Raw genomic sequence first — 26,930 nt, 5'->3', positions numbered from 1 at the left:
ACTCCTGAACTTAAGAAGCAGATAGAGACTAATAGCAAGTACCATACATTTGTCAAGATTAAGGGAGCAACTGCTGTGGCTACCACATAAGGATCCAAGGTTGAAGGTTATAGGACAGTGGTCTGAAATTTAGAATAATAACCTGTTAAAACCCTGATTACCAAAAATGCATGCTTTGCTAAAGTAAGTGCTGTGGGTGCACTTGTAAACACCTGCTTGTCCATGGACTCTGCTGCTCATCTCTATATTGTAAGAATTTCTGCACTGTTTCATAACCGAGAAAGTCTAGAAACACTAGTAAAAGTATAGACACAAAAGTACTACCCAGGCTTAGCCCAGTGCCCTAAGTACTTAAGTATCTTTAAGGAATCATTCTCCTTCAGGAAACATCAGCTTCTTTCCACAAAAAAAGACTGTGCCAGAGATCCAGCCTTGCAGAAAGAGTGTTCTGAGCCCCTTGCCCCACCTTTCTACCTTATACTCTCTTATCTCCATCTCCCTGGCCATTGCCCCTGCTGTACATCTACCATGTTATCTCAGTTTCCTCAGAGCTCAGTGTACCATCAGCTTCTTTCAGCTTTTGAGCTCACTTCTCTTCCATTCAAAGTTGAGTCTCACAGTAACAATGCCCATGCAAAGCCAGCAAGTCAGCCCTAGGAACCACATCCTTTTGTGTAGGGCCACTATGCACAGCCCACCTGGTGGGCCCCAGGCAAGAGTAATCTTTGAAGATGAAATACAATGCTCTTCTCCTGTCCTTCCCTCTCCACCTTACCACTTCTCTGGGTGATGCTGGTGATCAGCTACCTGAGCAGGAAAATTACCTGAAGCTTTTCGTTTGAGACTTGCCTTTCACCCACTTTGCCATACTTTCATAGGAGTGACTAAGCAGAAACTACAAACTACTCTCAAGATAATTGCGGGTGGTAACCCCAACTTACCGGCATAACTTGGTTGATTAACATTTCCCCCTTTTGTTATATAACGATGAATAAGATCAACATCATTATGCAGAGCAGCCTGATACAATAAGTTTTCTCCAAAAATGTTTCTACGGTTAATTCTAGACAGAGATATTTTATCCATCTTCACTTTTTCTGAAATGAGAGGATGAACATAGAAAACAAAAAATAATAAGCCTTATTTGAATATCAGGAAGAATACAGGTAATAAAGTAGATCCAGTCAATATTCTGGAATTATATTATAAAAGAGTATTTCATCCATTAACCCAACTATAATGTTATCTGTATTCAAAAAGGTAAAAGAAAAAAAATGGCATTGGTTTGAAAATATTCACAGTACATTATAAATCATGTAAGCAGTTTATGTTTATTGAAACCCCATGAAAGTGCAAATGTGACAAGACTAACAGATTATTTTCATAAAAGTTCTAGTGAAAAGGATTATTTAAATCCAGAATTAAATGTTATTAAACCCACCAAAATACTATAGTACCAAAATGTGTTAAAACACCATAAGGAGAAAATCTCAGAAGTACATAAGGAAGATACAGAAATTAATCCCAGTGAGACCAGAAAAAAAGAATACTAAACTTCTTTCTTTGCCAAAAAATAGCTATCATGAAATTAAATTAAAGGAATATGATCTTGATCAATACAATAGCTTTGATTTCCTAAGTAAGAAAATATACAATTAAAATAGATTCCCAAGTTATGCATATCAGGTATCATTTCACCACTGTAGCACCTAAAATACTGACATTCCTTATTTATATACTCTAAATCCTATCGATTTTTATGGATAATACTTCATTTGGCTTTCCTGAATTTCAGAATAGCTTTGATGATAGCTTTTCCAATTTTGACCTAGCTAATCTGCCCTATCCTAAAATCTCACAAAAGTAACTGAGTATAGCAGCACATTTTTTAATGGATCACTATTTATCTGCTTTGCCTTTATTAGATTCCCTTCATTCCATCCCTGTAAAATAAACCAACTTCTAAATATTTGAATCTATGTTCCCCCACTCAAGACTAGAAAGCACTCTGCTCCTACCAGATAGACTATATGGTTACCCAAAAAAGTCATCTCTACTCCAAGATTTCTTTGCCAGTTATACTTGCTAGTTATGTAATTTATTAGTAATAGAAAATTAAGAAGAAAATAAAAATTTTCAATTAAAACAGAGATGTAGGGACGCCTGGGTGGCTCAGTGGTTGAGCATCTGCCTTCAGCTCAGAGTGCGATCCCAGGGTCCAGGATCCAGTCCCACATCAAGCTCCCTTCACGGAACCTGCTTCTCCCTCTGCCTCTCTCTCTCTGTGTGTCTCTCTGTGTGAATAAAAAATAAAATCTAAATAAATAAATACATAAATAAGATGTCGAAGACATTCACTTCCAATCATGCCATGACCTGCCCTTCCATTGCAAACAACTGAAAAACTAGATTAAATAAACGGGGTAAAAAACTTATATTCAGACATGAGAAAATAGGCAGTACAGATCTATGACTCCTCCCAGAGAAGGAAAACAAAAAAGTAAGCCCTAAGATCACTCTTGTCTGGAGGCACATTCCTGAATACAGCACAGCATAGCAAGGTGATCCCGCTGAGCTAAGGCGATAGAGATTAAAGTTTCTGGAGGCTGGAATGATTAGATTTGGCATGGTAGGTACCAGAGATGAGGGAATAGAGAACAGATAGGTACCAGAAATCTATAAAAGGGACTCCTTGGATCACTATCTAAATATTAAAGTGCTCATATATATATAGAAGGAGTCTTCATGAGGCTGGGCAAGAACAACTACCTGACAACGATAAAATAACAATCCTGAGAGATCAGAGATATTTGTATTCCTGATAGCTTGAAGAGAGAGACCTTGCTGAACACCCACAGCATTAGCAGAGACCCTTGACAGGCCATGTCTTAGCAGGAAGGGACTAAACTAGCTGTATAGTAAAGCCTACACCAAACCTGCCTAACATGGTTTTTAAAAAAGCGTTGAAAGGATCAATCTGATGTTCAAGTAATCTGCAGGCCAAAACAAAATTAAAATTAAAATACATAGAGATATTCAATAACATTTTGCTGCATGTGGATATCCAATTGTTCTTCTCTACAAAAGGCTTGGGCCTTTGTCAAAGTTCAGGGTTTATTTCTGAACTCTTGTTACACTGATCTATTTCCCTATCTTGACACAAATGTCATGCTATTTTGATTACTATAGCCATAATTCTTTCTTGAGAAAGAGAGAGAGTGGGAGCCTGTGAGCAGGGAAGGGGAAAAGTGGCAGAGGGAAAGGGAGAGGGAGAATCCCAAGCAGGCTCCATGTCCAGAATGGCCATCTCACAACCATGAGGTCATAACGAAATCAAGAGTATGATGCATAACTGACTGAGCCACCCAGGTGTCCCCCCATATAATTTTTTAAAGAACTTATTTATTGGGATCCCTGGGTGGCGCAGCGGTTTGGCACCTGCCTTTGGCCCAGGGCGCGATCCTGGAGACCCGGGATCGAATCCCACATCGGGTTCCCAGTGCATGGAGCCTGCTTCTCCCTCTGCCTGTGTCTCTGCCCCTCTCTCTCTCTCTCTTTCTCTCTCTCTATCACAAGTAAATAAAAATTTTTAAAAAAAGAACTTATTTATTTATTTATGAGAGAGAGAGAAAGAGAGAGAGAGAAAGGTTAGAACACCAAGAGAAGAGCAGAGGGATAGTACTAGCAGACTTCATGCTGAGCGCAGAGCCCAATGTAGGCTTGATTCCATGGCCCCAAGATCGTGACCTGAGCCAAAATCAAGACTTTGGATGCTTAACTGACTGAGCTACTCCGGCAACCTATCCCACCATATAATTCTTAAAATCAGGCAGCGTTAGCTCTCTAACTTTGTTCTTTTTCAGAACCATTTTACCATTCTTAGGTCCTTTGCATTCCATATGAATTTTAGAACCACCTTGTAAATTTCTACAAAAAACCTTACAGGAATTTTGATTGGGATTGTGTAGAATTCATATATAATACCCGAGTGGAAATAGCGTCTTTACAATATTGAGTCTTCTGGGTTGCCTGGATGGTTCAGTAGGTTGGGCGTCTGACTCTTGATGTTGAATCAGTTTGTGATCTCAGGGTTGTAAGATCAAGCCCTGTGTCCAGCCCCACAGTGGGTGTAGAGCTTGCTTGGCATTTTCTCTCTCTCTTACCCTCTCCAAAATACCCCTCAACAAAACAATATTGAGTCTTCTGACTGATGAACGAAGCAATATATCTCTATTTCTCTCCATTAAATTTTCTTTGATCTCTCTGAATAATGTTTTGTAAGTTTCAGTGTACCTGTCTTTTGCATAGTTTATCAAATTTATCTCATAGGTATTTCACATTTTTTGATACTATGGTATCAAACTTTACTACCTAAATTTTTTTCTGGATGCTCTTTGTCAGGTTGACAAAGTTCCCCTCTAAGTTTGCAGGGAGTTTTCAACAGTGAAACATGTTAAGGTGTTGTCAAATGCCTTCTCAGCATCCCTTGAGATGATAATATGGTATTTTCTTTTTTAGCTTATTAGTGAATTACAGTGATTGATATTCAAATGGTAAAACTAATCCTGCATTCCTGGGATAAACCTCACTCTGTCATGATGTATATACAATGTTGAAACTGATCTGCTAAAGTTGCATTTAGATTTTTGCATCTATGTTTATGAGACATAGTCATCTGTAATTTTCCATTCCTATGATGTTTTTGATTTTACTTTCAGTTTATTAGTGGCTTCATAGAATGAATTAAGGAGTACTTCCTTATCTTCAACTTTTTGGAAGAGTTTGTGGAAAACTGTTGTTATTTATTCCTTAAATGTCTGGCAGAATTCACGATGAAAAGTGTTATGAACTGAACTGCATCCCCTCAAAATTCACATGTTGAAGCCATAGTAGAATAGGATTTGTGTTCCTATTTAAAAAAAGGAAGAGATACCAGAGCTCTCTACACATGCAGGAAGGACACTCTGAGAAGGTGGCTTTCTACAAGCCAGATAGAGAGGTCTTGCCAGAAATAGAATTTTTTATTACCTTGATCTTGGACTTCTAGCTTCCAGAACTGTGAGAAAATAAATTTGTCATTTAAACCATCCAATTTGTGGTATCTAGTTATGGTAACCCTAGCAGACTAATCCACAAGGAATTGGGCCTAGAAGTTTGGATTGAATCAAGAGTTGGACGCTCAACCGACTGAGCCACCCAGGTAGAATTGATAATTCAAGAATTTTGACTTAAAGGTCTGATGAATGTAAATAAACTGTCCTGTGAAAAGACTGAACAGGGGCAGTTAAGTGGCTCTGTCAGTTAAGCATCTTGGTTTCAGTTCAGGTCATGATCTCAGGGTCCTGAGACTGAGCCTCATGTTAAGCTTGGTGCTCAGCCCAGTCTGCTTGTCCCTCTCCCTCTGGTTCTCTCCAGATTTCTCTCTCAAATAAATAAGTAAGCATTTAAAAGAAAGACAACAAACTTAGACTCTTACCAACAACATATGAGAATGCTTACTTTTTCAACATTCTTGCCACTGGGAATTTGCAAATGTTTAAACCTTTGACATTCTCTTAGTGAAAACTATACATCCTAATTTATATTTTTTTCCTAATTTATATTTTAAAATCATATGTAACATTCTGATCTTTTCAGTTATTTTTTAAAATATTTTATTTATTTATTTACTTATTTATTTGAGAGAGAGAGAGAAAGAGAGTGAGCATGCATAAGCTGGGGAGGGGCATTGAGAGAGGGAGGGGCAGAGAATCTCAAGCAGACTCAGCTGTGAGCAAGGAGCCTGATCCAGGGCTATCATTACCTGAGCCAAAACCAAGAGTCAGATGCTTAACTGACTGAGCCACCCAGGTGATCCCATTATTTATATGTACATTTTTTTCCACATTCCCTATCCATTTTTTTAACCTTATTATTTTGTAAGAGCTCTTTTCATGTTAGTGCAATTAACCCTTTGTTATGCATTACTAATATTTCTTCTGTATTTGATGTTTGGTTTTCCTTAGGTATTTTTCTATACAATTTTTCTAAAATGTATGTAGTCAATTTTGTCATTCTTTTCCCTTCTGGCTTCTGGGTTTATCATTCTTTAAAAAGGTTTTTTTCCTCCTCAAAGATTATAAAAGGATTCACTTAAGTTTTCTTCTAAGAAAATTTTTTTTTGTTCACTTAATCTTTGGCCAAAATGGAATTAAGTTTAGTATAAGGACTATCATAGTTATTCATCCAATTTTAGGTTTTCACTATTTATTGCTTGGTCCTTCCTTTTGCCACTAATTTGAGATGCCATCTTTATTATACACCTCCTCCAAAATTCACACTGTATCTGGCTTCTACATCTAAACTCTATTCTGTTTCACTGACTTGTCTATTTCTGTACCTGTACCAAACTATTTTAATTTCCATAGCTTTCTAATTGCTTTTATATTATGTATAGCAGATTCCTGTCTCTCCATACTCCCTTGTGCTTTTATTTTCCAGAATTTTTAAGAAAGATTTTATTCATTTATTCATGAGAGATACATAGAGAGAGGTAGAGACATAGGCAGAGGGAAAAGCAGGCTCCCTGCAGGGAGCCTGATGCAGAATTTGATCCCGGGAACCTGGGATCACAACTCTGATCACAAAAGCAAATGCCTAACCACTGAGCCACTCAGAATTTTTCAGAATTTTCTAGGCTGGTCTTTCATAATATTTAGTATTATTTTATAACATTTTCATAGCTAATGTCCAGTCTTATAGAGGAAAACAAAACAAAATAAACAATAATCTGTTTTTGATGGAGCTCTCACATATTTACAGAATAATATATGGAGAAATAGGTTTCTTACAAAACTGAATTCTTATGGTCAAGAATAAGATTCTTTTTTTCTATTTATTCAAGTCTTTTTTTTTAATGTCCTTTTTTTTGCCTTTGGCAAAATTTTCAATTCTCTTCTTAGAGGTAAGGCACATTTCTTATTAGGTACATAAGTTGGTATTTTCTCTTTTATAATTGTTATAAATGGGACCCTTCCTATATTTTTCTAACTGGGTAACACATTTATGAAAGGTATTTATTTTTGTCTTGTTTTGGTTTACTGAATTTTTTGCATGTTTTATTAGGAAAAAATTTCAGACTTAAAAAAAGCTATAAAAACAGAACAAAATATATGCAACTAATAAATTAACGAACACTACATCTGAAACTAAGTATATACTATATGTTGGCTAACTGATTTAAATTAAAAATAAAAGCCAAAAAAAACAGAACAAAAGATTCACCCATTATTAGTATTCTGCCCCCAGTTTACATCATCATATCTCCCTTTTTATATAAATGTATGTAAACACACACATATACAGAAATGATAACTTACATATACCACACCCCTTTACTCACTAATACTTATGTGTATATTTTCTAAAAACAAAGACATTCTCTTAAATAACCAAATTATTACTAAATTCAGGAAATTTAACAATACTATATTATTATTATTTAACCTACAGCCCTTATTTCAATTTTACCAGTTATACCTTTATTATATTTTAACCAGTATTTCTAGATCCTTATTGTTTCTCATAATTTGTTAGATTATTCTTTGGAGTTTTATACGAACAAAGAAATAACATCTAAGAATAACAATTTTGCCTTCTCTTTTCCTCTATTTATTCCTCTTAGTATAATTTCTCAAAGCCTTATGCTAGGTTGGTCTTATCACAAAGAGGTCACATATCTACATTTGAAAAGGGTTCTGTAACTATTCTCTGCAAAGTAGAAGTATAGAAAAAAGTACCAGCCTACAGACTATTAGTTCAAGTCCTAGGTATGCTACTAATGAGCTATGTAATGCTGGGAAAAATCCTTAACCTCTATGAACTTCCTCATCAGTAACATGAAAAAGTTAAGACAGATAATCTCTAAATACTTTTCAGTGCCAAAATTCTATGTTTCTATAAGTTATTTAGTTAAAAAGAAAAGAAATCAAATATGCCTCACCCTTTTTTCCAGCAAGATTTTGGTTTCTCCTGATCTGTTCTCTATTCTTGAGTCTAGTTGAATACATATTCTTCCCTTTACCTTGAATCTTTAAAGCAGGATCCTGCATTCTTGGAAAATAAATGTATTTTTAAAATTATTATCATGTTCTCTATAACCATTCACAGAGAATCATCCTAAATCTCAACTCAATTTTTAACATAGAAAGGTATTTTACTGAGATCCTGTCAAGCAGCATGGCAGTTTAAAATATGGACATGGCTCCTAAGTAAGCTGCAGATAATTCTATGACAGGCATGCCAGTCATTGTGATTTCTAGTCTCTTCTTTGTGCCACCTGTGGGTTTCTCCCCTTTAGGAGCAGTCATTTCCAAGAGTCTCTTGCACCTTACTCCCCAAGTTGGCATACTACTATCTATTCACCTAGGGAAGAGATAGGTTCTTTGCAAGAAAAGAGGACTTGTCATATGGGATTACATGATCAAAAACTGCAAAATATTGGAATAAGAACAGATACATAGGTGAATGGGACACAGTAGAACCAGGAAATAAACCTACATATATTAGTCAATTAACTTAGAATAAAGAAGCCAAAATCGGGATCCCTGGGTGGCGCAGCGGTTTGGCGCCTGCCTTTGGCCCAGGGCGCGATCCTGGAGACCCGGGATCGAATCCCACATCGGGCTCCCAGTGCATGGAGCCTGCTTCTCCCTCTGCCTGTGTCTCTGCCTCTCTCTCTCTCTCTCTGTGACTATCATAAATAAATAAAAATAAAAATAAAATAAAAAATAAAAAAAAAGAAGCCAAAATCATACAGTGAGGAAAGGACAATCTTTTCAATAAATGACGTTGGGGAAACTGGATAGCTAAATGTAAAACCATGAGACTGGGCCTCAATCCTTTCATTTCAAAACGGATTAAAGACTTGATTTTAAGACCTGAAATCATAAAACTCAGAGAAAAAAACCCAGGGGATAGATAACTTGACATGAGTCTGGGCAATATTTTGGATTTGGCACCAGAAGCAAATGCAACAAAAGCAAAAATGAACAACTAGGGCTACATCAAACTAAAAATTGTCTTCACTGCAAAGGAAACCATCAACAAAATAAAATAAAAAAGCAAGCTACTGAATGGGAAAATATATTTGCAAATCACCTATCTGATAAAGGTTCAATATTCAAATATATAAGGAACTCCTACAACTCAACAGCAAATAAACAATTCAATTCAAAAATGGAAGAGGAATAAAAAGACAATTTTCCAAAGACATCCAAATGGCCAAAAAGTACATGAAAAGCTGTTCAACATCACTAATCAGCATGAAAATGCAAATAAAAACCACAATGAGATATTACCTCATAAATGTTTGAAAGAACAAGTGTTGTTGAGGATGTGCATTATTGGTGGGAATATACTTGGTGCAGGCACTATGGAAAACAGTATAAAGGGTTCTCACACACAAAAAATGAAACTACCATATGATCCAACATTTCCACTTCTGAATATTTATCCAAAGGAAATAAAATTACTATCTTGAAAAGGTATCTGCACCCCTGTGTCTACTGCAGCTTTATTTACAATAGCCAAGACATAGAAACAACTTAAGTATCCACTGATGGATAAGTGAATAAAGAAAATTGGTCTATAAACACACACAAACATATACATATATACATATACATACACACACAAAATGGAATATTATTTAGCCATAGGAAAGGAAATTCTGCTTTTTGTGACAATGTGAAAGGATCTAGAGGGCATTATGTTAAGTGAAATAAATCAGATGGAGAAAGACAAATACTATATGATTTCATTTACTTGTGGAATCTAAAAAAAATCCCCAAACTCATAGATATAGAGAATAGATTGGTGGTTTACAGAGGCAGGGGGGTGGGGAGTGGGTGAAATGGGTAAAGGATCAAAAAGTACAGACTTCCATTTATAAGATAAATAAGTCCTGGGGATGGAATGTACAGCATGGTAACTGTAATGAACAATACTGTATTGTATAGCTGAAAGTTCCTGAGAGAGTAAATCTTAGAAATTCTCATGACAAGAAAGAAAATTTTGTAACTGTGATGATGGATGCTAACTAAACTTAATTTAAAAAGAAAGAATGGAAATTAGCATTAGGCTGAAATCCAACAAATCTCCCTTTACTCTGTCCTTTAAAAAAAAAAAAGTAGAAGAGTTTTCTGAGTTAAAAAAAAAAAGAAACTGTACAGTAATTAAGGCAACAATACTAAAAAATAAAGTTCTTCACTTAGGGATAATTGTACACTGACTCTAGTGTCCTAAGCATAGAATTTATCTGTAAGGTCTGTAGCATACCTGGAGATAAAGATATAATTTGGTTGCATACCTGAAATTCTTAGTTGAAGAGTTATTAGTTGTTTGATCCTCACAGACAAGTATCTTGGGTAAAATCTTTTCTGGCATCTTATACACGTCATCTATGTGCTTTGCATCTCTGCCTTTCAGTCTGGATGATCTCCTTAGCACACGTGGAATGTCTTGATCAGATTTATTTTCCACTGAATTTGAATTTCCCTTGTTGTTTAGTGGATCACAAGAGGGGACATTTTGATGAACCAAAGTTTGCAACCCAAATGGATTTGGATCTCCTAGAATCTGTAATAAGATGTAAATACATACACAAAAATCATAACAATGCAAAAAAAATTATTTGTTTGTTTGTTTATTTATTTATTTATTTATTTATTTTTAAGATTCTATCTATTCATTCATGAGAGACACAGAGGGAGAGAGGCAGAGACACAGGCAGAGAGAGAGGCAGGCTTCATGCAGGGAGTCCAATTGCGGGACCTGATCCTGGGACCTCAGGATCACACCCTGGGCCAAAGGCAGGCACCAAACCGCTGAGCCACCCAGGGATTTCCCCCATGCAAAAAATTTAAAATGAAAAGAAATTAAGTTTTATCTTATCCTTTGATTACACAAAAATGCCTCTTGTAAGATAAAGTACAAAAATCCACAGACCACATAGTTTTAAAATTTAATAATAAAAGACCATGCAGATTTAAAAGACAAGAAGAGCATAAGTAAAAAATTTATTGATATTCAACCTTAAAATTCAAAACAAAAACTAAGGTTACTCTGGGTGCTTTAATTTCACAGGAAATAGGTAGCAAAAAATGATGAGAGACTTAAAAAAAACAATAGAAACGTCATAATAGACCAGATCCATGTTCCATTTAGTCCAATGTTTGTTGTTTGACAGCAGGAAGTATTATTTCATGGGAAAAGATTGCATATAACCCTCCATTATACTGATTTTAAAAGGTTACCAGTATAACATGAATGGCTCTAATCTCCCCTTAATAATCCATTATAGATTTGACTTTCATGTAGATACATATATATGTTTATACATATCATGTAAACCTTTCTTGAGCTTATTTATATATCCAGCTTGCAAAGCTTTTCAGGATAACAAGTTCCATATTTTTATTACAGCTGAGCAAGTGTATTTATTTGTTCTAAACCAATCTCTTTTTTGCTTTTAAAGGGTTTCTTAAAAAAATAAAAAATAAAAAAAAATAAAGGGTTTCTTTTTTTGTAATAGTTGCTAAATTCATGCCCACTCTATTAATACCAATCAATTGTAATCATCTACATTTTATTTATATTACCTCTTTTCAGATTAAATACTGGAGTGTTTAATTTAACCTTCATGCCCTATCCCCATGATTAATCTTTCTTTTTCTGGATTTTTTTTAGTTTTACTATACCTGTTTTGACATGTTTTTTTTTTTTAAAGATTTACATATTCATAAGAGACACAGAGAGAGACAGAGGCAGAGACACAGGCAGAGGGAGAAGCAGGCCCCATGCAGGGAGTCCAATGTGGGATTTGATCCTGGGACCCCAGGATCATGCCCTGGGCTGAAGGCGGCATTAAACCACTGAGCCACCCAGGGATCCCCATGTTTTTTATGAGAATTGCATGCAGGATTATGCCAGGTATGTATTTTGCAACATGAGCTTAGTAACATTTTATTCACATTGTCCCAGGGACATTCATAAAAGTAGCCTGGTAATAAAAAATAAAAAAAAAAAAAAAGAAAGAAAAGAATTCAAATGACCATCATTATTGAATTAAATAAATTATGTTTTGTATATGTACACACACACATAAAATATCCATAGCAAGTAAAAAGATTTAAGAAGTATGCTACATTTGCTGACCCAGATAACCAAGATGTATTACAAAATTTAAAAAACAAGTTGCAAAATGTCAACTGTACCTTAATAAAAAATATTTTTTAAAAGTTGCAAAGCATTATGTATAATATAGTCTCATTTATATAAAAATAAACTTATATATAATACGCATAGAAAATATTGGAGACAGATACACCAAACTGTTAATAGTGATTATCTCTGAAATGTGGACTTTTTATTATATAATTATGTATATTGCTGTAATGTTTGATTTTTTTATATATATAATGACAGTGTATTACTATTGCAGTCAGGAAAAAAAAATAAAATTCCTTTATAAAGGAAAAAAAAATGTCAGCATACAAAAGGGACCCGGCTAGTGGTAGCCCACTGCAGGGTCTCTAGCCATACTACTGCAGGAATTCTAAACCCCAGGACAGCATCCTCAGACATAGATTGCAAAGTTCTGCTGAAACCAGGCATAACATTTTCCCTCTTGGGACAGTTCAACCGCATATATTCTATTCTCAACTAGAAATTAATGTGGGGTATCTCATCCCTACTCTGCACCCAGGTAGGCATATTTTCTGAGCTAACAGAAAAAAAATTCTGGCAAATAATTATTTCCTTCCTATGTGTAAGCAATCTAATGATATGTTTTCTAAGGTCTTTGATAAGAAACATATATTTTACATTTAAACTCCTTGAAAATTCTACCCCTGGAACCTCGAGAAAGATCAGTTTGTGCTTCAAATTCAAAAAGCATCTTCTGAGTGTTAATATTTGGGAAGAAGACTTCAATTTAAAATAAAGTATATGGGTAATGAAAACTTGGTAAAGGTCAATATAAAAGGCAAAATCATAAACTTACACTTGAATTTACATGCTGCGGTGAAAGATGCTTATCTTGCAGCTCCCCTACCTTGGAATCTTGTTCAAAGAGTGGAGCAGAACAAAGAGATTCAGAATTCACCTCAGTTATTTGTGTACAATCTTCACTGGTCTGAGACATCTTGGGTTCCCCTCCTGAATATTCATTTCCAGCACTGAGACTGCTGCCTCCCTCTTCTCTGTGACAGATGGGTTCCACGTTGCCTTCTGATAACGTGTTTAGGGCTGCTAACAATTCAGCTGGCAACCCATCATCCTTTGGGTTTTCTAGTAAATCTCTGTGACATGTCAAAGATACTGATGTGGAACTCGGAGAGTTGCTCAATGGGTTGGTCAACTCTTTAGATTCAAAATCACTCATTATTTCAAACAGTCTTTCCTCCTGTGGGATTTCTGGTGATGTAAGTAACTTTTCTAAGGCAGACACAAAGGTTTTAAGAGAACTTTCTTCATCCTGGGTTTCTTCAGAATTCATGGTCAACAGGGCTTCCTTTCCAGACTCAGAAAACTTATTTGGTACTGCTAAGATCTCCTTTGGCTCCACTAACGATTTCTCCTTTACAACCATCACATCAGATACTTTAGTAGCAGTACCTGAGAGAAAGCTAATTTCAGGAGAGTTGCTGTCTGTGCTTAGTTCCTGTGTATTCCAAATAGAAATTCCATCAATAGAACATATTTCAAATTTTAAAATGAAAACTTCATAGTTTTCTAGTAAATTACCACTAAAAAGTTTTATCAATTTTCTTCCCCTTCCAAAAATAAAAATATTTTTCTTTACTAATTTCCTATACCAAATTGCTAATGATTCTGAATACATGGCTAAACATTCACAGTGGACCAAGAGTAAAACTAGCAGAGTCATAATTATAGATGCCAATTATCTATTCAGCTAAGTTTAAATTATATCTGCTAAGAGAAGAGGCAGAGATGGCATGAATACTTAGTAGCTAATCTTAATTAATAATTAGTAGCTCATCTCAAAATTTCATTGCAGTTAATAATTGCAAAATTCTCCATTGCCTAAAATCACTATTGGGGTGGCTCAGTAGGTAAGCTTCTGACTCTGGATCGCAGGTCATGTCTCGATCTCAGTGTGGTGGGTTCAAGCCCTTCATTGGGCTCCACGCTGGGTGAGCAGACTACTAAAAAATCAATCAATAGATAAAACTTTTTAAAACTCACTAATAAATTTTATAAAAATCATTAAACAGGAATAAAATTGGATAGTTTCACCTTCTTTTTAATACCCACCTCTGTTGAATGTATAAATATGAAGTAAAAAGGCCAAAGGAGAGAAGATCAGAAGGGAAAGGGGGAGAAACAAAGACACAGCTCTATGTAAATTTTATGAGCCCTAGCTATGGCATATGCACTCAACCACTATGCAGCCCTAGTTCTGCATTGTGGTTGATTTAAACCCATAACATAAAACTTTTATTTCTAAGTGACCATTACTTTTCAAAGACATCATCTTCACAGGTTATACCTGTTCTTAGAATTTTTCCAATGCTCAAAATATTATTAGACTTCCTCTTTTGAAATCGCTTTCGAAAACCCTTTCTAGGCCATTCAAAAAACTCAGTCTTAATAATTTGATTTTTTTTTTACCACTGAATACTCTTTATTTGTGAGGTGTGTGGGTGGCTCTGTTGTTTCAGTGTTCAACTCTAAGTTTCACCTCAGATCCTGATCTTATGGGTCATGAGATGAGTTGAGCTCTGCGTTTAGCAGGAATCTGCTTGGATATTCTCTCCTTCTGTCCCTTCCCCCACTCGTGCTCTGTCTCTTTCAAGTAAATACAGAAAATCTTGTTTTTAAAAACCTGCTAATTTGCATGACCTTAAATAATAGAATGGGTTTCAATGATTTTTGGCTATTTCTAAATATCAAATCCACCTTCCACTGACACACCACTCTGACAGAATACATTATAATTTGTAAGCTCTCTGGTATTCTGATTTGATTTGAATAAAAGAAGTGAAAACCATTTTGTTTCCCCCTCTTTTCTACCTACCATAATTTATCTTCTCTGTATACACCATACAAACCTTAAAAAGATACAGTTATTTTTTAGTAATGTAAACTATACATTTTAGAAAATTTAGAAAAAAACTCAAGAACCTTGGGGCACCTGGGTGACTCAGCAGTTGAGCGCCTGCTTTTGGCCCAGGGCATGATCCCAGGGTCCCGGGATCGAGTCCCACATGGCTCCCTGCAGGGAGCCTGCTTTTCCCTCTGCCTTTGTCTCTGCCTCTTTCTGTGTCTCTCATAAATAAATAAATAAAATTAAAAAAAAAAAAACTTAAGAATCAGATTCTATCCATTTTTTAAATCACAGTACAAGGTCGCCCTCCTATCTGAAGAAATTATATCTACTAAATTCAAGGCCATAGATGTAATAAAGTATATATATTGGACTCTGCCCTAAAGGAACTTAATTTCTAAATGAAGATTAAGGGAATAAATACATAAGACAATAAATAAATATAAATAAGGTAAAAAACAAAAACAAAAACACTGTATGAACTCAAATGAATGGCACGAACAAAAGAGCCTGGTGTGTTACAAGAAGTTTTCTGGAAGGAAGAAACAGAAGGCAGTGAAGGGTTTTCACGGTTGCTAAAAAATGGTTGGTTAAACCAAGGTAATTAGGTTTCTTTACTGCAAGACTTTTCAGAGAATGTGCATTAAAATCTCTGAGACTTCAGGATATAGTGTTCTCCAAACTTCTTTGTCCATAGAGATCCTTTTTCTGACAAGATCGATTAATGTCATAGGATCCAAGTGATGGACAAATACTGATGTAGTCAATGAATAATGAACTCTTAAGATGGAGCAATTACTTTGGTCAAGATCACCAAAATTATCTAAGATAGAACCATACAGGAAAAAGGACTTGACCCAAAAATTAAAGATTTTTAAAAGTGGAGAAGAAGGGTAAAACACATATTAAGGATCAAGTAGGTACCAGATGCCATGGGCTATCATTGTTCTCAGTCCTCACAATAATCCTGTGAAATGGGTATTGCTATTGGTATTCTACACATGAAAATGGACATATTTTTCCTTGAAACACACACTATCTGGTTCCAAATTTTATGTTCTTTCCCTTGCTTTTTGGCTCCTGACTTGAACAAAGGCATGGAGGTGGTAATGTATAAGGTATAGTTAAGATCAAATAAGGTACAGGCTTGCCAGGGTTGACCTGGGGAAGTCCTGGACTGCTTGAGTCTGCTGTGGACAGTCCGTCTTACAGTCCTCTGATTCCCCAATAGCACCAAACAGAAAGCAAAACGTGAACGAGAACTCAGTATATGTGCAAAAGCGGTATCTAGCAGAAAAATTAAATGAACTGTGGTAACAGACAAACCAACAGAAGGTGTTTTAGCTACATCATCTCAGCAATTAGTTTGATAAGTTTCATACTTCTCTTCTAGATATATGAGACTAAAAACACTGGATATGAAATGTAGATCAAGGTACATTCTAAGGAAAATGGTGGAGTAGAAGGACCCTAAGCTCACCTCATCCCACAGATACAACTAAGTAAACTTACACTGGTGTAAATAATTCAGAAAATGACCCAAACACTGGCAGAACAAACTCCATAGCTATGTATAGAGAAAAGGCCAGACCGAAGACAGTAGGAAGGGCAGAGATGTAGTGGGGAGCTAAACAGACCTGCAGGACCCTCTCTGGGAGGGAGGAACTCCACTGGGATGGAGATAGGAGAAAAACATACTATCACACTGAGAGGAAGCCTGCATGAGGAAGACAAATTCCCATAATATTTGGCTTTGAAAACCAAAGGGGTCGAATTTCTTGAGTTCTTACAACCACTGGGACTTAAAACCTAGAACTTTCAAAATTTGCTGGCTCTGTCAGAAGGGTGAAACAGTCCCCACTTAAAGAAACAGCACAAAAAAACAGCCTGCAGAGATACACCAAAGCAGCAGCAATTTGAAAAATTCCTGGGGAACAGGGGTGGGAGATTTGTTTATTCATCTCAGAGCATGTGATGGAGGGGCAGGGATCCTTGCAAGACCTCACCAGAAACAAAGGAGCTGACAGGTGCCATTTCCTACCCCGTCCACCCCCAGCTGAAGCACAAGCCCATGTGGGGGAACCAGCAGGACAGGATGCAGACACTTGCTACCTAACTTGCTAAACAATGCACCTCCCACTCCTGCAGATTTTATGGATCCACCCTTTCCAATAAACTATCTGCCAGAGTCCAAACAAAACAATGCAATGAGCCTCCCAGGGTGTAAGCAGCCCCAGTAGGGGCCAACACCACTCCAAAGTGACTCTTGCTTCACGGAGAAGGAAAGACAATCACACATTATCAGTCCAAATGCAACTCCAGCAGTGGGCTAGGGGCAAAATGCTGGTCTAACTGCAGGCATTGCCCACCAACAAAAGCTTCTAGGGGGACAACACAGGGAATGTGCCCTGCAGTTTGGTGATACTGCCTCTCTGACTAATGCCTGGTCTGTCTGACTCAATTCAATCCCAAGGTTTCCCAAACTGGGTCACTAGCAACACAAGAACCACATACTGCCCACAACAATAAGTAAAGCCAAATAAGGGGCACTTGGGTGCTGCAATCAGTTAGTCATCCGACTCTTGGTGTCCGCCCAAGTCATGATCTCTGGGTCATGAGATCAAGCCCCACATTGGGCTCTGTGGTGACTCGAGTCTGCTTAGAGTTTCTCCTTCTCCCTCTGCTGCTCCTCCGTCTCTCTCTCTCTCAAATAAATAAATAAATCTTAAAAAAAAAAAAAAAAGATACATAGGGACACCTGGGTGGCTCTGTTGGTTAAGTACCTGCCTTTGCCTCCGGTCATGACCCCAGGGTCCTGGGATGGAGCCCCAATGAGCAGGGAGCCTGTTTCTCCCTCTCTTCCCAGCCAGTGCTCTCTCTTGCTATCCCTGTCTCTCTCAAATAAATAAACAAAATCTTTTGTTAAAAAACAAATGAACAAATAAATCAATAAAAAGATACATGGAGACAAATGAAACAAAAACACAACAGTCCAAAAGTTTGGGATGCAGCAAAAGCAGTTCCAAGAAGGAAGTTTATAGCAATACAGCAAGGGAAAGAGTCAACAAACAACAACAAATAATCAACAAAACTAAAAGATTGGGACAAAATATTTGCAATGACATATCTGATAAAGAGTTAGTTAGCACCGAAAATACACAAAGAACCTATACAGCTCAATACAAAGAAACCCCCAAATAATAGAATTTTAAAAATGGGCAGAAGACAAGAATAGACATTTCTCCAAAGAAGACATACAGATGGCCAACAAACACATGAAAACATGCTCAATAACACTAATTTATCAGGGAAACACAAAATCAAAACCACAATGAGGTATCACTTCACACCTGTCAGAATAGATAAAATCAAAACACAAGAAACAAGTGAGGATATAGAGAAAAAGGAACCCTTGTGCACTACTGGAGGGAATGCAAACTGGTGCAGCCACTGTGGAAAACAGCACTGCGATTCCTCAAAAAATTAAAAATAGAATTACTGTATGATCCACTAACTGCACTACTGGGCATTTACCCAAAGAATATGAAAATGCCAATTTGAAAGGATATATGCATCCCTCTGTTTATTGCAGCTTTATTTACAATAGCCAAATTATGGAGGCTGCCCAAGTGTCCATTGACAGATGGATAAAGAAGTAATGATATATATGTACACAAGAACATTATTAGCCATAAAAAAAAAGAATGAAATCATGCCATTTCCAACAACATACATTGATCTAGAGAGTATAATTTAGAGAAAGACAAATACAATACGATTTCACTATGTGGAATTTAAGAAACAAAACAAAGAGGCAAACTAAAAAACATTTTTTTTAAAGATTTTATTTATTTATTCATGATAGAGAGAGAGAGGCAGAGACACAGGCAGAGGGAGAAGTAGGCTCCATGCCGGGAGCCCAACGCGGGACTCGATCCCGGGACTCCAGGATCGTGCCCTGGGCCAAAGGCAGGCGCCAAACCGCTGAGCCACCCAGGGATTCCCCAAAAACATTCTTAACTATAGAGTACTAACAGATGGTTATCAGAAGGGAGGTGGATGGGGAGGATGGGTGAAATAGGTGAAGAGAATTAGAGTACACTTATCTTGATTAGCACTAATTTACAGAATTGCTGAATCACTATACTGTACACCTGAAAATAATATAACACTGGATATTAACTATACCAGAATTAAAATACAAAAACACAGATCAAGAAAATATGATTTTATTAGAGATAAGGAAGAACAGTATAAGAAACACTGGAAAGGATTTTTAGACAAGAATATATTTCTGTCTATTGTAATGGTTTAGTCATATTCTTATGCAAGGAAAGAACCTAAATGGGCTTGATACTTTAATCAATACAATTTTTTAAAAAGATTTTTTTGAGAGAAGGGGTGAGGGTGAGAGGGGGAGGGAGGGAGAGAGAGAGAGAGCATGCATGAGCAGGGAGAGGGAGAAGCAGACTCCCCGCTGAGCTGGGAGCCCAATGCAGGACTTGATCCCAGGGCCCTGGATCATGACCTGAGCCAAAAAGGCACATGCTTAACTGACTGAGTCACCCAGGCACCCTAATCAATATAATGTTTAAATATAATCTAAACACATGATCTGCATAGCTAATCTCTGTTACATAGACCAACCTTTTCTGGGTTTGGCAAAATTTCAGAATTTTCGGCCTCAGGCCCTAGAAGATAACAATATGTTTTATTCCAGTTTTATTAAAGCACTAAAAACATGCTTACTTAGCATTTCTTAATCAATATAACTTGAAATGCATTCATGCAATATATGTAACTATTATACTTACTTATTGGTATAAAAGTATCACGGGGGCAATAGAGTTACAAAAGAAAATTCTTAAAAAAAGAAAAAGAAAATTCTTTCATTTCTTAAAACTTTCATGAAAATAGGTAAAACTATAATTATTTAGAATTAGTTTAGCTAAAAGCCAGCCTCTCTATTTTGGCTGAGTTATTCTATGTATATGTAACTATAGGAGGAATAATCATATCTACTTTTTCAGGGTCATTATCTCCTCCATTATAAGTAATAGAATATAAATTAAATTCATGCTGTCAAATTAGGCATGAAAAGAAACCCATATAGGGCCAAAGGGAATCAAGAAGTTGTCTTAAAGTGAATTCCACTTTATCATCGCCTTTTCATCTTGCTCCCTCTGCAACTCATACCAAGTGAAGCTGAAGGAGTATCAGGAAAAAAGGTATTTCTCCAACTTCACACCTTTTGCCTCCAACCTTCACCATCAAGGCCCAGCACTATGACATAATTAGGTAGGAAGTTAGGGCTCACTGGTGTTTCAAGCATATGTTTGAGTCATTCTTTTGGTTTCTTTTGATTAGGCAATATCAAGAGCTACAGCATAAGCCAAGGAATTATGTGCTAAACCTTAGCATGCATCCCACAAGCAAGACAGATTTTTCAGGTGAAAAAATAAGTATAAATATGCTTGCTGAGCTTCACATCATGCAAAAATCTCTTTTTTATTTTTTTGATTTTGTTTTGCTTTGCTTCACCTTTGTCATTTGATGATGATAAGCTATGAAAAATGCTAGGAGGGTTAACATCATGGTATTGCACACCCTCACAGGATGATGAGCAAAACATTATTAAGAATAAATAACTTCTTATCCTTGCATTAGAATCCTTTGTGCCAAGCGATAATGGTAATATGTCCTATTATGTATACCTTCTCATTTAAAGTTTTATCTCTGGTCGTTTAAAATTTAGTACAAATGAAAGAAACACTGTAATAGATACATCTTCAATTATCTTTTTTGTTGTTTTTAAACTGTCAGATCCTTGGGGCATTAGTTTAAAATGAGAGAATAAGACTACATCCTCTTCTTCTCTGAATTGTAAAGAACATCCTCAAATGCCAACTATTTCTATGTTGTTTTTAATCATCTCATCATCAAAATGATCATTCTTTTATGCCAATAGTATTTTAACAATGTGATAAGCTGGTATACAGTATACTACCTTTGACTACTGTATTAAAAATAAACATATTTGAAAGAATTCTCATTTTCTAACTACAAAATGTTCTTAGTTTTTATAAATTAAAATTTTTTCTTGAGTTTTTGTCTATCCTTTAATAAATTATTAAAAGGTTTTGTACATTTTCTATTTAACACTAGAAAGAGGCAAAATGTAGTAGTAGTATGTATTTACGTATAAAACACAATTCTAAAGTAGCAAATGAGAAGAAAATGCTTAGAGGAACTGAATTTTAACTTATAAACAATTATAACAATTACTAGAGATAATTTGTTTATTTTGACCATTCTATAATTTGGTTACAATTACCTTTTGAATTGGAAGGAAGACTGTATGATTGTATTAAAACAGAATTAGCTATCCTAGCTAACAATTTCATAGTTTCTTTATATGTGATTTAACCTAAAATCTAGGATAATAATAAAATGAACTTTCTGTTCTGAACACTCTGCGAGGAATGACGGGCAGAGGGTGTTGCAATGAACTGCCAGAAGGGAAGGGGACTACCAATTCTATGGGTGTCTACTCACATCAACTTTACAGCAGCAAGAAACACCATGAAGTCATAATTCTGGTGCCCATAGCACTTTTAAAGGAATAGCCAGTTAAAGACTTCCGACTCAGAAGTTCAATGAGGGTGGTGATAAGAGTGCAAAGACGCCAATAGTATCATAGGGCATTAATGACTCTCAAAAGGCCAAATGTCCTGTATTTTCCACACTTGTAACCTCTTCCCATTTGGCCTTCTGAGAGCCACTAATGCAAATAAATCAATCCATACCTAATTAAGCCTTCCATTTTTAGACAAAGACAAATTTACTCTATATGACTCTACACATAAAAACATACCTTGAATGCTTTGGTGGTTCAGTGGAAGTTTAGCCTGGGAAAATGATACAGTGAACAATGGAAAACTTTTTCTGTTCCTAAAAAATAAATCAATTATTTAATAAATAAATACAAATTTAGAAATGAAAAGAAAAAAACACTATTCTAATTGAAGTATAATTTAAGCTTTTTTATCTAAAGGAATTTCAAAACTGCATAATTTTTTTTGTTCCATCATTCCAATTACTTTTATAATTACTATGATTTTGGTAACATTTACATTTCAAGTGACTGCAAAAATGAAGGAACAAACTAAAAAATTAATGGATGAAGAATCAGGAGTACTAACAAGATAACCTAAAGTTTAGGTGTGAAAGTCACTTTGGGATGACTATGTGCCAAATAAGGTAGTGGGGGAGAAAAAACTGGTCCTGAATTATATATCTTGGCTATCTAAATCTTCAAATACACTGAAAGTTTGTCATTATAGTTTTAGATATAAGTGCAAGTCACTAATGAGAAAATTCTCAGATATTATTTTTCATTCTTGATTTCTCAGTAGGCAAAGAACATGTATGAAATATTGATGGAAAGAGATTGAAAGCAAAATAAGGGTCATACCAAATCTGCAATTTTTATCATCTGCCTCGGGATAATTAAAAGTTGATTGAAGAAAAGCAATCAGTTAACTATCTTTTTCTCAATCTAATATACTATGCAAACACAATCAAGAGATCTCCCTTTAAAAAAAAAGCCACTTGTTTCAGCTGGGTTTTTTTTTTTAAATATATTTTTATTTATTTATTTATTCTTGAGAGACAGAGAGAGAGGCGGAGACACAGGCAGAGGGAGCAGCAGACTCCCTGCAGAGAGCCCAATGTGGGACTCGATCCCAGGACTCCGGGATCATGCCCTGAGCCAAAGGCACATGCTCAACTGCTGAGCCACCCAGGTGCCCTCAGCTGTTTTAAGAGTAGTTTTTATACACCAGCTACTTGAAGCCTAAGCAAGAATAATAAATTGAATACTCTCTCCAGTCTAAAAACAGAAGTGATCAATATAAGCTACCTTGAAAATGGAAATGAAACTGCTCATATATATTTACAGAATAATTTCTAGAAGGCAAATAGAAAAGAATGCTGATTTTTTCCCTAAAATGAAATTCTTTGAGAAGAACAAGCTGATTTAAAACAAAGCTGAATCATACTTTGACTCAACAACGAAATTTTTTTCCTTAATTACAAAATAAAACTTAAGACATAAGTCTAAAAATTGAACAAATTCAACGATATTATTAAAAAAGTTATTTATATTAGGCAAGACAACAATGTACATGTCTAAGTATGGAGGAATACTTAAACACACTCTCGTACAATCAAGTTATACTGTGAAATACTGTGAGTCCATTAAAATTCATGTTTTTTAAAAATATGACATGAGAAGATAATTACAAATTATTACTTAAAATTTTTAAATAGGATACAAAAACTATCTGCAGAATTATTCCAATTTCATAGAAAATATAAATAAAAACAAAACTATATAGAAAGTCTAAAATAAAATGTAGTGGGTTGAGCCTCTGCCTTTGGCTCAGGTGGTGATCCTGGGGCCTAGGATCTCGCAAAGCGAGAGTATCCGAAGTTTCTAAAATGTTTTACGTCTTATGTCCAAGAAAAAACTGCAGGAAAACCCATTCTGTTCTAGTGTTAACAGGTATTAGAAGATATATGTTATTCTTTTTTAAAAACTTTGACTAAGGGCAACCCCGGTGGCGCAGCGGTTTAGCACCGCCTGCAGCCCAGGGCATGATCCTGGAGACCCTGGATCGAGTCCCACGTCAGGATCCCCGCAGGGAACCCGCATCTCCCTCTACCTGTGTCTCTGCCTTTCTTTGTGTCTCTCATGAATAAATAAATAAAATCTTTAAAAATAAATAAAATGAAATATAGCAAAATGTTAACAATGGTTCTCTCTGGGCAGTGGAGTTAAGGATGCTGTGTTAGTCTCTAAGTTTTCCTTTTTTCCCCACTTCTATAGATAAATTTATAGTGCTGATACATTCAGTAATAGGGTTATTTAAACATAGTGGCTCTCAAACTTTTTGATCTTTTGTCTCCTTTTAACTCTTAAAAATTATTGAGGAACCCAAAGAGCTTTTGTTTATGTGCATATACTTATTTATATTATATATTTGAAGTTAAAATAAGAAGACTTTTAAATAATCATTAATTTAAAAATAACAGTAAAAGCACATTTATCATGATGAGCACTGAATAATATACAGAACTACTGAATCACTACATTATACATCTGAAACTACTGTAACACTGTATATTAACTATACTGGAATTAACATAAAAACTTAACAAAATTAAAGATAACTAAATAAAAATAAATAACAGTAATAATTCTGAAACATGTTAATATGTTTTATGAAAATTTATTATATTTTACAAAATGAAAAACAGTAGTGAAAAGAATGGCACTTTTTTAAAGGTATGGCTTCACAGAAGACAGCTGTCACCTCACCTGCTACCGCATTCACTCTTTTGTCACACGGTGTTTTATTTGAAGTATGTAACAAAAATCTAGCCTCACACAGATACACAGTTGGAAAGGAAGGAGTATTTCAGTAGCCTTTTTGGGTAACTGTAGTATCACCCCAAAACAAGTATTACGCCAAAATTCTAAAAGGAATAACTTCCTTAAGGGTTACTGGAAATTGAAACCCCATCAATGAGTTTTGTATTCTGTACTATGACTCTCTTGTACTTTGAATGGACCCTTCATCTGCATGTGATTTTGTGACATTATGCATTTGTCTTTTAGAAAATACTGATTCACTGAGTTATGCAGAGCTTCCTTATACTTTTTTTTTCTAAGATTTTATTTATTTATTCATGAAAGACACAACACAGAGAGGCAGACACAGACAGCAGGAGAAGCAGGCTCCATGCAGGGACCCGGATGTGGGACTCGATCCCGGGACCCCGGGGTCACACCCTAAGCCGAAGGCAGGCCCTCAACTGCTAAGCCACCCAGGTGTCCCTGAGCTTCCTTATACTTATAATCTATATATATATATATGGATTATATATATATAATGTATATATATATATATATACACACACATATATGTAAGGGTTTTGATTAAACATCAAAAAGATCACCTTTGTCACTTGACGGGATGAGCACTGGGTGTTATTCTGTATGTTGGTAAATTGAACACCAATAAAAAATTAACTTATTAAAAAAAAAGATCACCTTTGTAAGTAAATATTATCACTGATCTCACTGGAAAATTTAAAGTACTGTGAAGTCATTAAGGACAATAAAAACAAGTTTTCCTACATTAATTTTCACTTGAAAGCTTCAATATTTTCATTGGCAAACAAATACCATCAGCAGTTTTCCATGAAGTGATTGGCTTGCTTCATTAATTTTCAAGAAAATGTCTGTCATATACTCAAGTGTGAATACTACTTTGTTGATTATTCTTTCAAGTTAAAAGAAAAGGTGAGCTAATTTTCTTACAATGTTTACAACTCAAACTACACAAGTGCTCTCCTTAAGACAAGGACCTCACTTTGGTATGCAAAGAAGTACTTAGGCATACTTCCCCCACATCACACAGCATATCAAGAAGATATATATTCAAGGGTAGAAATTTAATAAAACAATAAATTTTCTGCTTCATCAAATGCACTAGGTGAAGCTAGCTTTTTCCTTCCTTGTCTTTTTTAACTGCTAGCTCATGGCAATGAAAAATATAGCGACTACTAGTACTATTTGGTGCCATTGCCCTACTGAGCCTAAGTAAGGCTTCAATATTTTACTTACCATTTAGCACTGAATATGCAAATGTCAGTACTATGAAATAGGCAAATAAGGGTTAGTATTGTTATGAAAATAGTTTTGATCTCACAGACGCTCTGCAAAAAGTCTCAAGGATTCCCAAGGGGTCAACACACCATACTTTGAGAACCACAGTTTTAAAAGAACTGAAAGGATAAAGCCTTTTAAAGTGCAATAGTCCTATAAAGTCCAATTTCAATAAGGTCTACAAATTCTTCCTTCATGCTATGCTATAAATTTTCTTTTTAAGTAATATTAATAGAAAATCAACTTAATCTGAACCAATCATGCTCATGAAATGAAACTTACCTAGAATGTTTATAAATAACATCTGTATGCTGCTAAAGGGGCAACTATTTAAAAATATACAATTCTAAAACTCTTAAGAAAATGAAGATTCATTTTAGTGTGCAAAATTACAACAAAAAACTACAATATAATTAAGTTAAAAATTAGTATACTTACTGGAACAGAGTTTGATTTTGTTCCATTTCATCTTGAGGTTGCTAGCAGGGAAAAGGTAGTGTTCTTTTAATTCATAAATACTAATACAATGCACCAATTAAAAATTTAATGTTTAAAATAATTCTTAAAAAATAATTTTTGTGTTATTCTTTCTCAACATCTTCTCTGTTGTGATAAAATATACGTAACATAAAATTCACCGTTTTAACCATATGAACATGTACAGTTCTGTAGCATTTTGTGCACATTGTTGTACAACCATCACCAGCATCCATCTAAAGTATTCTTTAATCTTTTCCAACTGAAACTCCAGACCTAGTATTAACTCTTTATTCACCCCTCTCCCAACTCCTGGTACCTACCCTTCTTTCTGTCTCTCTATTATTCTGTCTCTACTGTAACTACTCTAAGTACCTAATATAAAAGGAACCATACAATATTCATCCTTTTGTGTCTGAACTTATTTCACTTAGCATAAGATCTTAAAAGTTCACCCATGTTGTACCATGTATCACTATTTCCTCCTTTTTTTTTTTAAAGATTTTATTTATTTACGTATGAGAGGCACAGACAGAGAGAGAGGCAGAGACACAGCAGAGAGAGAGAAGAGGGCTCCATGCAGGGAGCCTGATAGGGGATCCCAGGATG

At 35.5% G+C, this 26,930-nt stretch overlaps 1 protein-coding gene across 9 annotated transcripts in view; it reads right to left on the bottom strand.

The window, feature by feature from the left end:
* Positions 1-26,930, bottom strand: part of ANKRD31 (ankyrin repeat domain 31) — a 119,181-nt gene that overhangs the window by 72,869 nt on the left and 19,382 nt on the right. For 7 of the 9 annotated variants that reach the window (XR_005356884.1, XR_005356885.1, XM_038532543.1 and 4 more), the window contains 7 exons: positions 26,283-26,323; positions 21,984-22,060; positions 19,757-19,800; positions 13,043-13,702; positions 10,349-10,617; positions 7,982-8,091; positions 942-1,097 (listed from right to left, as the gene is read on the bottom strand). Coding sequence is in view for 7 of the 9 variants with exons in the window: in XM_038532543.1 (XP_038388471.1) it covers positions 942-1,097; positions 7,982-8,091; positions 10,349-10,617; positions 13,043-13,702; positions 19,757-19,800; positions 21,984-22,060; positions 26,283-26,323 (1,357 nt within the window). In the remaining 2 variants the exon portion in view is untranslated. Of the gene's footprint in view, positions 1-941; positions 1,098-7,981; positions 8,092-10,348; positions 10,618-13,042; positions 13,703-19,756; positions 19,801-21,983; positions 22,061-26,282; positions 26,324-26,930 lie in introns of those variants that run through there. The other 2 variants (XM_038532544.1, XM_038532547.1) reach the window with 2 other exon arrangements.

The sequence above is a fragment of the Canis lupus genome, chromosome 3, assembly GCF_011100685.1.
Source record: "Canis lupus familiaris isolate Mischka breed German Shepherd chromosome 3, alternate assembly UU_Cfam_GSD_1.0, whole genome shotgun sequence".
Taxonomy (NCBI): Eukaryota; Metazoa; Chordata; class Mammalia; order Carnivora; family Canidae; genus Canis; species Canis lupus.
Note: the sequence above shows the minus strand (reverse complement) of the source record. Positions and strands in the feature narration are given on the sequence as shown.